The sequence below is a fragment of the Fusarium odoratissimum genome (assembly GCF_000260195.1).
Source record: "Fusarium odoratissimum NRRL 54006 unplaced genomic scaffold supercont1.10, whole genome shotgun sequence".
Taxonomy (NCBI): Eukaryota; Fungi; Ascomycota; class Sordariomycetes; order Hypocreales; family Nectriaceae; genus Fusarium; species Fusarium odoratissimum.
The window spans coordinates 542,624-554,097 of record NW_022158696.1 but is presented as its reverse complement, the minus strand read 5'-3'; the positions used below and the strand labels follow the sequence as shown (position 1 = coordinate 554,097).

The window sequence follows — 11,474 nt, the reverse complement described above, 5'->3', positions numbered from 1 at the left end:
TTCCTTTATATAGTTCTTTCCGCCTCTGATAGTCTGATTTACCACCTCACTTACGCACACTCGCTCAATAGCAACGATGTCATTCACTCATGGCAAGAGCATTACTGATATGTTGACCTCTATCTTGGCCCAAATCTTTGCTGAAGCTTCGGCGGGCGGTTAATCCAAAGTCTGAGGGATAAAGAGTCAGCGAGTGTGCCATTCCAAGGTATGTTGGTAGATACTAGTTTATGCAGTTGGTTCTACATATCCTTGTCTCGAAACCTCTGCGCCCCCTGCGAGTCGTATCATCAAGGGTCACGAGGCATCCGAGGGCGCCTCGAGTCAAATTCAGTCCTAGTTCTCTCTCTAAAATTGGTGTTTCTCAAATGCGCAATACCATTTATGGGGCATTCTTCAGCGGTACTCAAGATCTCGTACCATCACAGCCACGCGGACGGGCCGTTGCGAGTTGTGGGGATAGCTTCCCTAGCATGGCGTCACTTCTGCAGAAGCGACCTGGATTGAATCATCAAACCTGTGGTTGAGTTGGAGGAAGTTGATATGGAAGTGAGTTGTAGATTCTCGGGTAGGAATCACGCTTCTCTAATTGAATCATAGCGATTCGAAGTTGTACTACCTAAGTAGATATTGGTAGGTGGGTAGGTAGGAGGTAAGTTAAGACGTGATGAGCCAATCAACGAGACTACTAGGTACTCATATAACTGTAATCGGTGTAACAACACCCCGGCCCTGTCAACCAAGAATATATCTCACGATTGACTCTTAGAAGCACAAAGATAGCTCATCAGTTGAATCGGTCGACGAACTTATCACTACCATTGAAATTGTATTAGCTGATACTCCCACAAGTACACAATTTTGATTACAAACACTCTCGTCATGCCTTCGACCGAAAGTCAATCAGATGCCGCTCAGCGCATGTACACTGAACGAGCAACCGACTACGAGGATTCTTGGCATCCCGACTACAGCAAACGGTTCATGGAACTTGTTCCCATCAAATCCGGCGATCGCGTTCTCGACCTCGCCTGTGGAACTGGCCTGGAGGCTGTCATTGCAGCAAGGCACGTCGGCGATGATGGGATTGTCATTGGTGTCGACATAACTGAAGCGATGCTCTCGGAAGCAAGCAAGAAACTGGATCACGACGAAACATTGTATCGTCGCATTAAACTTGTTCGACACAGCGTCACTGATTTGACCGGTTGTCCAAATGTAGACAGGGACAGCTTTGATCTCATTCTATGCTCAAATGCCTTTGTTCTGTTTGAAAATCCAGAGGAAGTTGTCGCCCATTGGCGGGGGTATCTCAAGCCAGGCGGCAGAGTTGCCATCGACATCACTCATGAGTATAATCTTCGCTCGGGCCTGCTATTAGAGAAAGTCGCTCGCCGATTGGGCATGCCATTCCCCTCCAACCGAAGCTGGATCAAGTCTAAAGAGTCTTTTAGTGAGATATTGGAAAGTCGTGGTTTCGTGGTTGAAAAGGTTGAGGCTTTGGAAAAGATTGTTGGACTTGGCTCAACGTATTTCGGTCTCGACAAGGCAGATGAGCAGTTTGACTACGTTGTCAATGGCCCTCTGACTGCCTCAATTGTAACGGAAGAATTGAGAGTCAAAGGAAGAGAATATTTCAAGGAAGAGTGGCACAATGCTGCAGTGGATGGCAAGGTTGAGGTATCTGATATTCTCTACGTCTATATCGCCAGGAAGATTTGATATACGAGCGTTCCTGAATATCTTTAAATCTATCTCACATTTTTGCCTTGACTTTCTGAGCCTTTGGTTCAACGGGCATCCTTGGATGATCACCAGCGAGCTTCAACCCAGTCACTCTCTCCAGCTCATCAACAGCCTCGAATGCTCGACCAAGGTTCACCTTGATTGTTTGCAGTCCTTGTCTGCGTGCTTCCTTCAAATTCTCCCCGATGTCATCGAGAAAAGTTACTTCCTCTGCCTTGATACCAACCTCCCAGCTCAAGCTTTTCCCCCGAGCTGAATGAGCATTGGCTTTCGCGAATTCGTTTACTCGGTCGAGAGCAAGCTTATACATGGCCGGATCTGGCTTTCGGATTCCAACATGGGCGGAAGAAATGAAGACATCAAATATCTGCCGCACAGGCTCGTCAAAGAAATGGTCAAGGTGGAGCTTATGGCCAGGCGGAAAGATGACGGTATTACTCAGAGCTGCGAGAATGAATCGCCCATCCCCCTTCAGCTTTTTCAATGCTGGGAACATCCATGGGTCGGGGTTGTTAGAAACCGTCATCATCTCGTTGAAAAGCCATTCTGCATCGACTGAAGGAACTGGAGGGGTTTCCTTTGGGAGACTGGGATTTTTGCTTTGCTCTCGCTTGTAGAAGGTCTCCCATCTAATGGGATCATGAAGGTCTTGACTGAAACCCCTGAAGAATTCTTCATTCATCTCGATTTCTCCTTTTTCCAATCGATGCCAGAAGCCATTGGGGGCAGTCCTGGATATTGAATAGTTGACCCACCCTGGAGGGATCCCCAGGCTTAACTCATAATCGAGGATTGCTTGGAAAGGGGAAACGACCTGGAGGAGTCAGTAATTATGTATGTGGGATAGATGACTACATGTCTAGAGTCGAGACGTCCAGAGGATTGAGAAGCAAAGTGTAATCGGCGGTAAACATCATGTCTTGAATCACTTACACAGACACCCCCTATATCGAACAACAGAACTTTGGGCTTAGACTCTGACATTATATCCGGTTTGACAGGTGGGAAGGGCTGGGCTTGTATAAATGTGACCCCAGAGTTAATATAAGAAACTGAAATATGTAAGAACTCAACCTTCTAACTACTACTCGACATATTCTTGCGATCTTCTATCCCAATAAAGACTCCACCGAGGCTTGGGGTATCCGAGGAGCCTCGGCAGATCCCCCATCTAGGTTGGCGTCTTGGGGAGACAAGATAAGATAAGTATCCAGGCACGTGACTGATACTCTCGTCCCCAACCCAGGTCCAAACTGGAGCAAATGAAGCTAAGCGATTTCGGGCGATTAGGGCTATATGAAAATATCCCCCACCATCGAGAATTTACGGCTTATTCCTCTCTCAGCACCAACTTTCCAAACTTCAACACTCAAGTCGTCGTTGAGCAAATACCGTCAAGATGGTAAGTTAAGGCCTATCGCAAGGGAATATCTTCGCCGAAGAACTCCCTTGGTGTTTTTTTTCTTTTACGGCAGAAATGCCAATTGCTCTGAAAGAGTCACCGCAAGTTGCTTCGGAAGGAGAAGAGCATCTGAAGCGCAAATTGCTGACTCGGGGATTTTGTGATAGGTTTTCCACAAGTTGGTGAAGAACAGCGCGTACTACAGGTGAGTTTACACTGGGTTTCTCTCCAACTAGGGAAATTGCTGACAATCTCGTAGCCGCTACCAGACCAAGTACAAGCGCCGCCAGCAGGGCAAGACCGATTACTACGCCCGAAAGCGCCTCATCACCCAGGCCAAGAACAAGTACAATGCTCCCAAGTACCGCCTGGTCGTCCGCTTCACCAACAAGGACATCATCTGCCAGATCGTGACCTCTGAGATCTCTGGCGACAAGGTCTTCGTCTCTGCCTACTCGCACGAGCTCAAGGCCTACGGTATCGAGCACGGTCTCACCAACTGGGCCGCCGCTTACGCTACCGGTCTCCTCATCGCCCGCCGTGCCCTCAAGAAGCTTGGCCTCGACGAGGACTTCACTGGTGTCGAGGAGGCTGACGGTGAGTTCAAGCTCACTGAGGCCGCCGAGACCGATGATGGCGAGCGCCGCCCCTTCAAGGTCTTCCTCGATGTTGGTCTGAAGCGAACCTCCACTGGTGCCCGTGTCTTCGGTGCCATGAAGGGCGCCTCTGACGGTGGTATCCTTGTCCCCCACTCCGAGAAGCGATTCCCCGGTTACGACATGGAGACCAAGGAGCTCGATGCTGACACCCTCCGAAACTACATCTTCGGTGGCCACGTCGCTGAGTACATGGAGACCCTCGCCGACGACGATGAGGAGCGATTCCGCAGTCAGTTCCAGAAGTACGTCGACGACGACGTCGAGGCTGAGGGTCTTGAGGACCTCTACACTGAGGCTCACGCCGCCATCCGTGAGGACCCCTTCAAGAAGGCCGAGAGCGATGCTCCCAAGAAGACCAAGGAGGAGTGGAAGGAGATCTCCAAGAAGTACAAGACCAAGAAGCTCACCAAGGAGGAGAAGGAGCAGCGCGTACAGGAGCGTATCCAGGAGCTTCTCCAGCAGGAGTAAAAAGTTGCTTTATCTCATCAGGTCATGGGCATTTGAGGATTGTTAACCTTGGCATTGGGTTTGGAGTTTCGAGGAAAGGAAAGGTCCGTAAACAGGATCACATGAATGAATTACCAAAAAGATACCTTCCAGCCAAATTCCATAGTTGTGGTGAACGGGCATCTCATTACTCCAACTGTTTAATGCTTGCCATGCGTAGTCCTTGTGTTTTATGTGTGCGCGTGTGTGCGAAAATCGAGAGGAACCCTTACTTACCCTTGGCGGGCCTAGCGTGGCAGCTGCAGGATTAGTGTGAGTCTTATTTTCAGGGCTGAATCTTGGCCATGAACCTCAGCACTCCGATCCAGTTGAGAGGGCTCTTGTGGTTATACGACATGGTCAGCACTTGATATGACTGTCAGCAATTGGCGTTATTGCGTATCACTTAGTACCATTGACAGAATTGACAACCGAAGAAGATAATGGAACCCATCCGATTTCCGTGTAATAATCTTGTGAAGTTCCGAAGTTAATGTCTAATAGAGTTGATACCGGTAAGCCGTTGGCCGTATTAGGTTCCTTCCGGATATCTCGGATTTCCTATATGTATAATATCGCACTTATTGAGGTATACGGAATTTGATTCTGAAGAAAACTAGACTGACTGACTGCTCGATTGCTCGGAAAAGAGCCCAAAATCAGAGATGTCTGTTCGGAAATGGTCATGATGTGGTAAATACACTAGACCCGGCCATGCTGGTTGAGATTCAATAACAGCGGGCTGAGCAGTATTTCGAGAGAGTCATCTCACCTCCTCGTGAATCGCAAATTGGGGGCCCGCCTTTCGCTCTCGGAGAAGGTCATGATTCCGCGGCCGAGAGCATCATTCAGTCTATTCCAGTCTGTGCGAATAGTGACGATTTTGGTCAATGTGGCGCGTGCTGAGTGTGTGAGAGGGGGTCGGACGTAACGTTATAGAAACTCCCGTCGCAGTTGGTGTCGGATCGGATGGACCCGGTGGGTTCCTCAACTGATGCAATCGAGGGAAATGAAGATCGGATATATCCTACGATGTCAACCCTGCTCTACAGCACAGCAAATGTCTGAAGACGACTGCCGCGTGTGAGGAAAAGAGAGACTGGCACACGATGTCCAAAGGGTTCAGTAAAAAGTTTCGGCACAGGCCAGGGCATAACTCGGCATCTCTGAATATAATTTCCCTTCCTTTTTTTTTTTTTTTTTTTTTTTTTGACACCCCTGAAAGATGTTGTGCGACCGAGAACTCTAATGACATCGTTTGCCAAGTAATGGAGGGCCCAGTACTGCAGGAGACTCGAATCTCAGGGCACAACCGACTTGACTAGGTACCTCCTAGGCAATGAAATATGACGCCGGATTTTCGGACTCTGGAACAAAGCTCATCATAACCAATTCTGGTAACGCCTGTTGCAAGAATTGAGTGGTTGTGAGAGAGGGGTGACGTCTTTTGTTTGCTCTTTTGCTCATGATGGGCTGAGCCGAAGGTTGCATGCAGTGAACAAGGGTTAATCTTGACCTCGTGCAACGACTATCATGAATCGATTCAATCATTATTCCGCTGAGGATTTATACAGCAGTTGGACCAGAGTATAATACTCAACTTGCTCAGTTGGCTGGCAGGCTAAGAGCCCGCTTACACCCACATGGATCCCTACATCATTGAAATAACCGCGTTCTGCACTGACGTCCATTTTGATACTAAACTTCCGTGCCCGGGTTAGAGGGCCCCGATACAACCGGGGGTACGGTCGGCTCGGTACATGCGGGCGGGTAGGGGAATGAGAGGTAAGGTAAAGGTACATGTACCGATACAAACAAATTACCCTTACGATTGCTTCCTGGGCTGTTGAACTCAATGCCTCCTTTACCCGTTACAAGGCGTGGCGATGAGGCGATGTTCATCTCATTGTATCCCTGAGTGAGACTCGAGATTCAGCTCGAGACAGAGCGCGCTATTCAGCGTCACTTGTGTCATAGGACCTCCATGTATTGTGGGCATTACAAATTTCGTCGGACCCTGAATTGCAAGTGACTTGGCTGTCATCCGTAGGCGAGGTAGTCTTGATCAGCAAACAGGGTTCGGGCTTTTGCCTCTTGGTCAGCAGCATAGTAATAAGACTAACTCAGATGAAATGTCTTTTGCCTCACCGACCGCCGCCTTGTATTGTTTCAAACAACTTACCTACTAACCTACCTTATGCTATTGCGCTGGACTGTGCCTTAGTTCAACTGCTCGTGACAAACCCCTACCCCGCTATTGGACTGGATGTTGTCATAATTCTCCCCCCGACATTTCCACTTTGTATGGAGATACAACACAACACAACATATTCATCACTTGCTCCCATTTCTATCTCAATCTCCTCTTTCATCCTCCGTCGTCATTGCTCCAAATCCAGGTCGAGACCACCCTCGTGCATAGTCCAGACCAAGCCAACCTTAGCAGGTACCTCTCGGAAGCCCACATAAAGTACATGTACTTTGCGAACCGCTACCGGTACTCTACTGTATTTGACTACCATACCTTAGTCTAGCTCTTAACTATACCTCATCCAGCCCGTCTCCAGGATTCGCTAGCCATCCATACCTTACCTTTACTCCGGGCTAGAGCCATCGATGGCATCCATCCCAACACTACCACCTCACTAATCACTATCTCTCTGGTCGATTCTCTCTCCTCTTTCATTACTCATTACTCATTACTCATTCACCCTTCACCCTTCACCTCCCCCAGTTCGGCTTTTATAAACACTGTTAAAACTTGTATAAGTTCTTATCATCATTATCTCGTTCACATCTTCGACAGCCGTCTCGGCTCCCCTCCCACTATGGAGCAGGTTCATGGCGTTGATGTCAGCTGGATGACCCATGGTGCTTCGAAAGGCATGTTTCCCAGTCGCCACTCGCCCAAATTCCAAAACGCGCATCGCGTCTTTTGTTCTGGCGCTATAGACCAAGACCCAGAGCTAACATTGTAAACAGATAAAGCAGCCAGGAATTCACCGCCCACCAAAACTCCCTCAGCAGCTCTTCCAAGACAGATCCCTGGTGCAAACTCTAGACCGAAGTCGCCGGCTTCGGCTCCCACAGATAATGCCTCCGTAGACTCCAATATCTCGACCAATGGCCAGTCCACGACTCCAAATGGCTCCTCAGCTACAAGACGAATTTCGCGCTCCAATTCTATAGATAAACAGACTCCTCCCGGCACATCGCCTCACCGTCGCAATTCATGGTTCTCCAATATCTCTGCCAAATTCTCTTCCTCTAATACACCGCCAGCCGGTCCTCCTTCACCAGCTCCCATACCCGAATCGTCGCCCGCACCACCGTCAGACCCCGTCCCTCCCAAGTTGCCACATACGAAGAACGCCGTGCTACCCCATGCTGCGAAACCCGATGGCGATGGCCCTTATATACCAGCTCCGCCCAGGAGTGGACAGCCCGGCTTCTTGGGCATGTTCCGGCGCCTGTCTTCTTCTAACAATGGGGCTCTTTCACAAAGCGGAAAACTTGGCCATGGTCTTGTCGACAGGGTGGTTCTGAATGTCGACCAAAGTCGAGAAAGATGTCCTATATCGGAGCTCTCTTGTGCCAAACTTAGAAGAGTCGCATTCTGTGTGGATGTTGAGATTGCGCCTCAGCCGAAATATGCTGATCACGATTCTTCATTACCTAAAACAACCGACAAGACTCAGAAAAAGAAGTTGACCGAGAAGGGTGAGGGGGAGGCCCTTAAGAACCCAAAGGCTGTGGAAGAGCAGAAGGAAACCAACGGAGAAGTCAAGACTACAGGAGAAACATTGCCAAAGGAACCCGAGAAGGAAGGGACTGAAGCACCTCAACAAGTTAGGGAAGTGGCCAATGGCAGTCCAACTCCTGTGTCAGAGAAAAAGGAGGAAAACACCAAGAAAAAGGAAAAGAAGAAGAAGAGCGAGGAAGAGCGAAAGGCCAGAAAGGAGAAGAAGCGAAAACTGGCCGAAGCCAACGGATCCATTCCCATGGAGATTCATTATGACAGCAGTGATGACTCGGCCAAAACAAAAACGCCGCCCAATGGTCCCGAGACCAACAAGCCTCAGACGGCACCTACCACGAACCCTGTGCGAATATACCGAAGATGCTGCCAGCTTCGCGAAACGCCAATTCTGAAAAAGATTACTGAGCAACTCACCGATACGGCCAACTACAATGCCTCGACTGGCACGGTTAACAAACTTGATCTAACAGATTATTGGCTCCAATTACCGGATCTTATCACTCTCGGAGATTACCTTGCAATTGTCCCTGTGAGGGAAATACTTTTAGAAAACAGCGGGCTTGGCGACGAAGGCCTACGAGTTATCCTAGCCGGTCTGCTCGCAGCCAAGAGACCAGCTGTGAGGCGGCGGAAACCCAAGCATGACGATGAGGATCAAGGCGGCGTAGTAGAGCGACTTGTCCTGAAGAACAATAAGATAGGCCCTGATGGATGGAAGTATCTCTCGCTTTTCATATATTTATGCCGATCGCTTAAATTCCTCGACGTATCTTATATTCAATTCCCGCGCCAGCCTCAATCACAGCAAAACGGGTCACTCAACAATGGAGTTCATATACCTCGAAGTATCTCGAGCATCTTTTCCGCTGCTTTGGGAGAGCGACTAGGGGGATCAACGCTCGAATTAGTCAACATTGGCCAAACGGGTTTGACAATGGGGCAGCTTGGAACAATCGTCGACGGCCTGATTCAATGTGGCGTGAAACGGCTCGGTTTGTCACACAACCAGATCGATGCAGAGGGCATGAAACATGTTGTCAAGTTCCTCACAGAGGGTCACTGCGAAGGTCTCGACTTGGGCGGCAATGATCTCAGCCAACACACTGAAGCCTTGGCAACAGCCATCGAAAATGATACGACGCTCTGGGGACTCGGCATGGCCGATTGTAACTTGACACCTTCGGCACTCTGCAAGATCTTGCCTGTGATGGTCAAGCTACCGAATTTGCGATTCTTTGATTTGTCCCAAAACCCAGCATTGTTCCAGTCAACCCCCAGCGCTGTTGGTCTGCTCAGGAGGTATGTACTTGATAACCCTCAGCTCGACTCAGGTATACTAACTGTACATAGATATCTTCCCAAGATGAAGGTGCTGAAACGTATGCATCTAGAAGATGCTGCGATGACGCCAGAACAAGCGATCGCAATAGTGGAAGTGCTCCCTGAGGTTAAAACGCTGGCGCATATCAATATCACCAACAACGCCGAGATTGTCAAGCTCGCCGATGCGAGCACAGAAGAAGCGCAAGAAGAAGCTTGCGCTCTTTACGCGTCTCTACTTGCCGCAGCTCGTGTGTCCAAGAGTCTCATTTGTGTGGATATCGAGGTCCCTAGTGAACATGCTGGAGAGATTGTCAAGGCTATGGCTAAGCAAGTTGTTGCCTACTGCCTTCGTAACATGGAACGACTTCCCGATACTGACGCAGGTGCGGTTTTGGCATCGACGCTTGCCGAGAACAACCTAGAAGCTGGCGAGAATAAGTTGCCACCTTATCCTGATGTTCTCGCGCATCTTGTTGGACACGACGTCCTAGACCAAGACGAAAGCGACGACGACAACGGTTCAGCGCCTGATGAGGACTATGTTATCGGAGGTACTGGTGTGGTCAAGGCGCTTGCTTGTTGCCTGAAGAATCGTGGCGATGAGTCACGGAGACAATCAGGCGAATTTATTCGTGAGATTGAGAACGGAGCATCAAGCCCTGCGGCGAACCTGTCCACAGGTGGAAAGGCCAAGGACATGTCAAAGCACCTATTGATGGGTGCACGCAAGATCCGCCAACGTCTCCAGCCGGCGCTCATCAAAGCAAGGGCAAATCCTGATGATGATCACAACCTCCGCAGGCTAACCTTCCTCGACGACACTTTGCAAGGAATTATCAAACGTTTCGAGGACGAATACCCGGATACTCGCGAGGATCCTGCATTGCAAAAGCGCCCCCGTGCAGGTACGAAGGGCAGCGAAGAGTTGCCGACCACATTGCCGCTCGAGGATTCTGCGTTGGCTCTATCGGACAACGAGGACGAAGGCGAAATTACCGGAGGCAAGCCGCTGTCGAGGTCCAACTCTATGGCCAAGATATTGGTTGAGGAAGAAGGCCGAATCCTCCGTGCTGGTCATCGCTTTCGCGCTGGTCTCATTAAGGAGGAGCAGATTGACCTCCTCAGTACAATCGATGATATCGGATCGGATCCTAAACACGTCAGGATGCTTGTTGAACTAGCTGAGGATCTCGGTGGAGAAATCTGGGAATTAGTCAAGGAGAAGGGTCCTGTGAGGGCATTCAAGGAGGATCGAGATATTGCTTTCAAGTGCATGGAGGCGAGCGATCCAGAGCACTGGGCTCGATTCGCTGAGGCGCAGTACAAGTCTCGCGCGAACATTAGCATTCCATCAGCAGCGAAGCAGGGAGAGGTAGTCGACGAGAGCGCGGTTGCCGATTGAAGTAGTGGGCTGCAAGAAAGATACCGAGATGATGCCTGTATAAACCTCTGCTAGGAGAAGATCGAGTCATGACGGGTTGACCATGGCCTGTGCATCATCACGAGTAAAGAGAAGGATGTGGATTGAAATGACATGTTATGCGCATAGAAGTCAGGGCGCTCGTTAACGACTGACTTTTCCTTTTCATTCTATTTTGCTTTGAGCGGGGAGTTATGAATAGGTTCTCTTTCAAGAGAGAAGTGGCTATACTATACTATCAATGCGCGTACGGGATCACAAATACGTGCATAGTCTTGGGAACTGAGTGAATAATACAACGTCGCGAACTGAAGTCGATCTTTGTTAAGGGGCGTTGGAGAGTGTGATACTACTTCGTATTATATGTAATGAGGTTTCCATCGAGAATTACAAACCCTGGATTTGTTCTGGGGAACAATGTTTAACTTGATCCTCAGTGGATATTCACCATGTAACCTTGAGCAAGTACCTAGGTAGTGCATGATGTGCAGCTCTACACCTATAGGCGATGCGGCGTGGCCGGGATGAGCACGGGGGCGAGGGAAGCAAGCCACATTTGTTGATCTTAGCTCTTCAATTAATCAATATATTCTTTTGACGCCAGAGACGACGGGAAGAAAGGCAAGAAGTTCTAGTTCACCGGCTGTTTCGTTTTGGTCAAAACCTTGAGATTCGGTT

At 49.3% G+C, this 11,474-nt stretch overlaps 4 protein-coding genes across 4 annotated transcripts; 3 read left to right on the top strand and 1 right to left on the bottom strand.

Annotated features, from left to right (window-relative positions):
- Positions 1-271: 271 nt before the first annotated feature.
- FOIG_07117 (microsomal epoxide hydrolase) lies at positions 272-2,919 on the bottom strand. Its single transcript, XM_031206498.1, has 2 exons — positions 2,680-2,919; positions 272-2,560 (listed from the first exon to the last, which is right to left on the bottom strand). The coding sequence occupies exons 1-2, from the start codon at positions 2,728-2,730 to the stop codon at positions 1,757-1,759; spliced, it is 855 nt and encodes a 284-aa protein (XP_031063617.1). The 5' UTR covers positions 2,731-2,919; the 3' UTR covers positions 272-1,756.
- On the top strand, positions 380-2,716 carry FOIG_07118 (uncharacterized protein). Its single transcript, XM_031206499.1, has 2 exons — positions 380-549; positions 601-2,716. The coding sequence occupies exon 2, from the start codon at positions 883-885 to the stop codon at positions 1,720-1,722; it is 840 nt and encodes a 279-aa protein (XP_031063618.1). The 5' UTR covers positions 380-549; positions 601-882; the 3' UTR covers positions 1,723-2,716.
- A 101-nt stretch (positions 2,920-3,020) lies between the features above and the next one.
- On the top strand, positions 3,021-5,402 carry FOIG_07116 (60S ribosomal protein L5). The gene is made up of 3 exons (XM_031206497.1): positions 3,021-3,148; positions 3,316-3,353; positions 3,408-5,402. The coding sequence occupies exons 1-3, from the start codon at positions 3,146-3,148 to the stop codon at positions 4,273-4,275; spliced, it is 909 nt and encodes a 302-aa protein (XP_031063616.1). The 5' UTR covers positions 3,021-3,145; the 3' UTR covers positions 4,276-5,402.
- Positions 5,403-6,409: 1,007 nt separating this feature from the next.
- Positions 6,410-11,429, top strand: FOIG_07115 (uncharacterized protein). The gene is made up of 3 exons (XM_031206496.1): positions 6,410-7,176; positions 7,276-9,352; positions 9,404-11,429. Exons 1-3 carry the CDS (start codon positions 7,122-7,124, stop codon positions 10,776-10,778), a joined length of 3,507 nt encoding a protein of 1,168 aa, XP_031063615.1. The 5' UTR covers positions 6,410-7,121; the 3' UTR covers positions 10,779-11,429.
- Positions 11,430-11,474: the final 45 nt, after the last annotated feature.

Excerpts from the sequence above, each read along its gene's own strand:
- FOIG_07118 (XM_031206499.1), top strand. The coding sequence starts at position 883 with ATGCCTTCGACCGAAAGTCAATCAGATGCCGCTCAGCGCATGTACACT.
- FOIG_07117 (XM_031206498.1), bottom strand. The coding sequence starts at position 2,730 with ATGTCAGAGTCTAAGCCCAAAGTTCTGTTGTTCGATATAGGGGGTGTC. Across the intron at positions 2,561-2,679 it reads TCGATATAGGGGGTGTCTGT|GTCGTTTCCCCTTTCCAAGC; the intron begins GTAAGTGATTCA and ends TGACTCCTCCAG.
- FOIG_07116 (XM_031206497.1), top strand. Across the intron at positions 3,354-3,407 it reads AAGAACAGCGCGTACTACAG|CCGCTACCAGACCAAGTACA; the intron begins GTGAGTTTACAC and ends ACAATCTCGTAG.
- FOIG_07115 (XM_031206496.1), top strand. The coding sequence starts at position 7,122 with ATGGAGCAGGTTCATGGCGTTGATGTCAGCTGGATGACCCATGGTGCT. Across the intron at positions 7,177-7,275 it reads GACCCATGGTGCTTCGAAAG|ATAAAGCAGCCAGGAATTCA; the intron begins GCATGTTTCCCA and ends CATTGTAAACAG. Across the intron at positions 9,353-9,403 it reads GCTGTTGGTCTGCTCAGGAG|ATATCTTCCCAAGATGAAGG; the intron begins GTATGTACTTGA and ends AACTGTACATAG.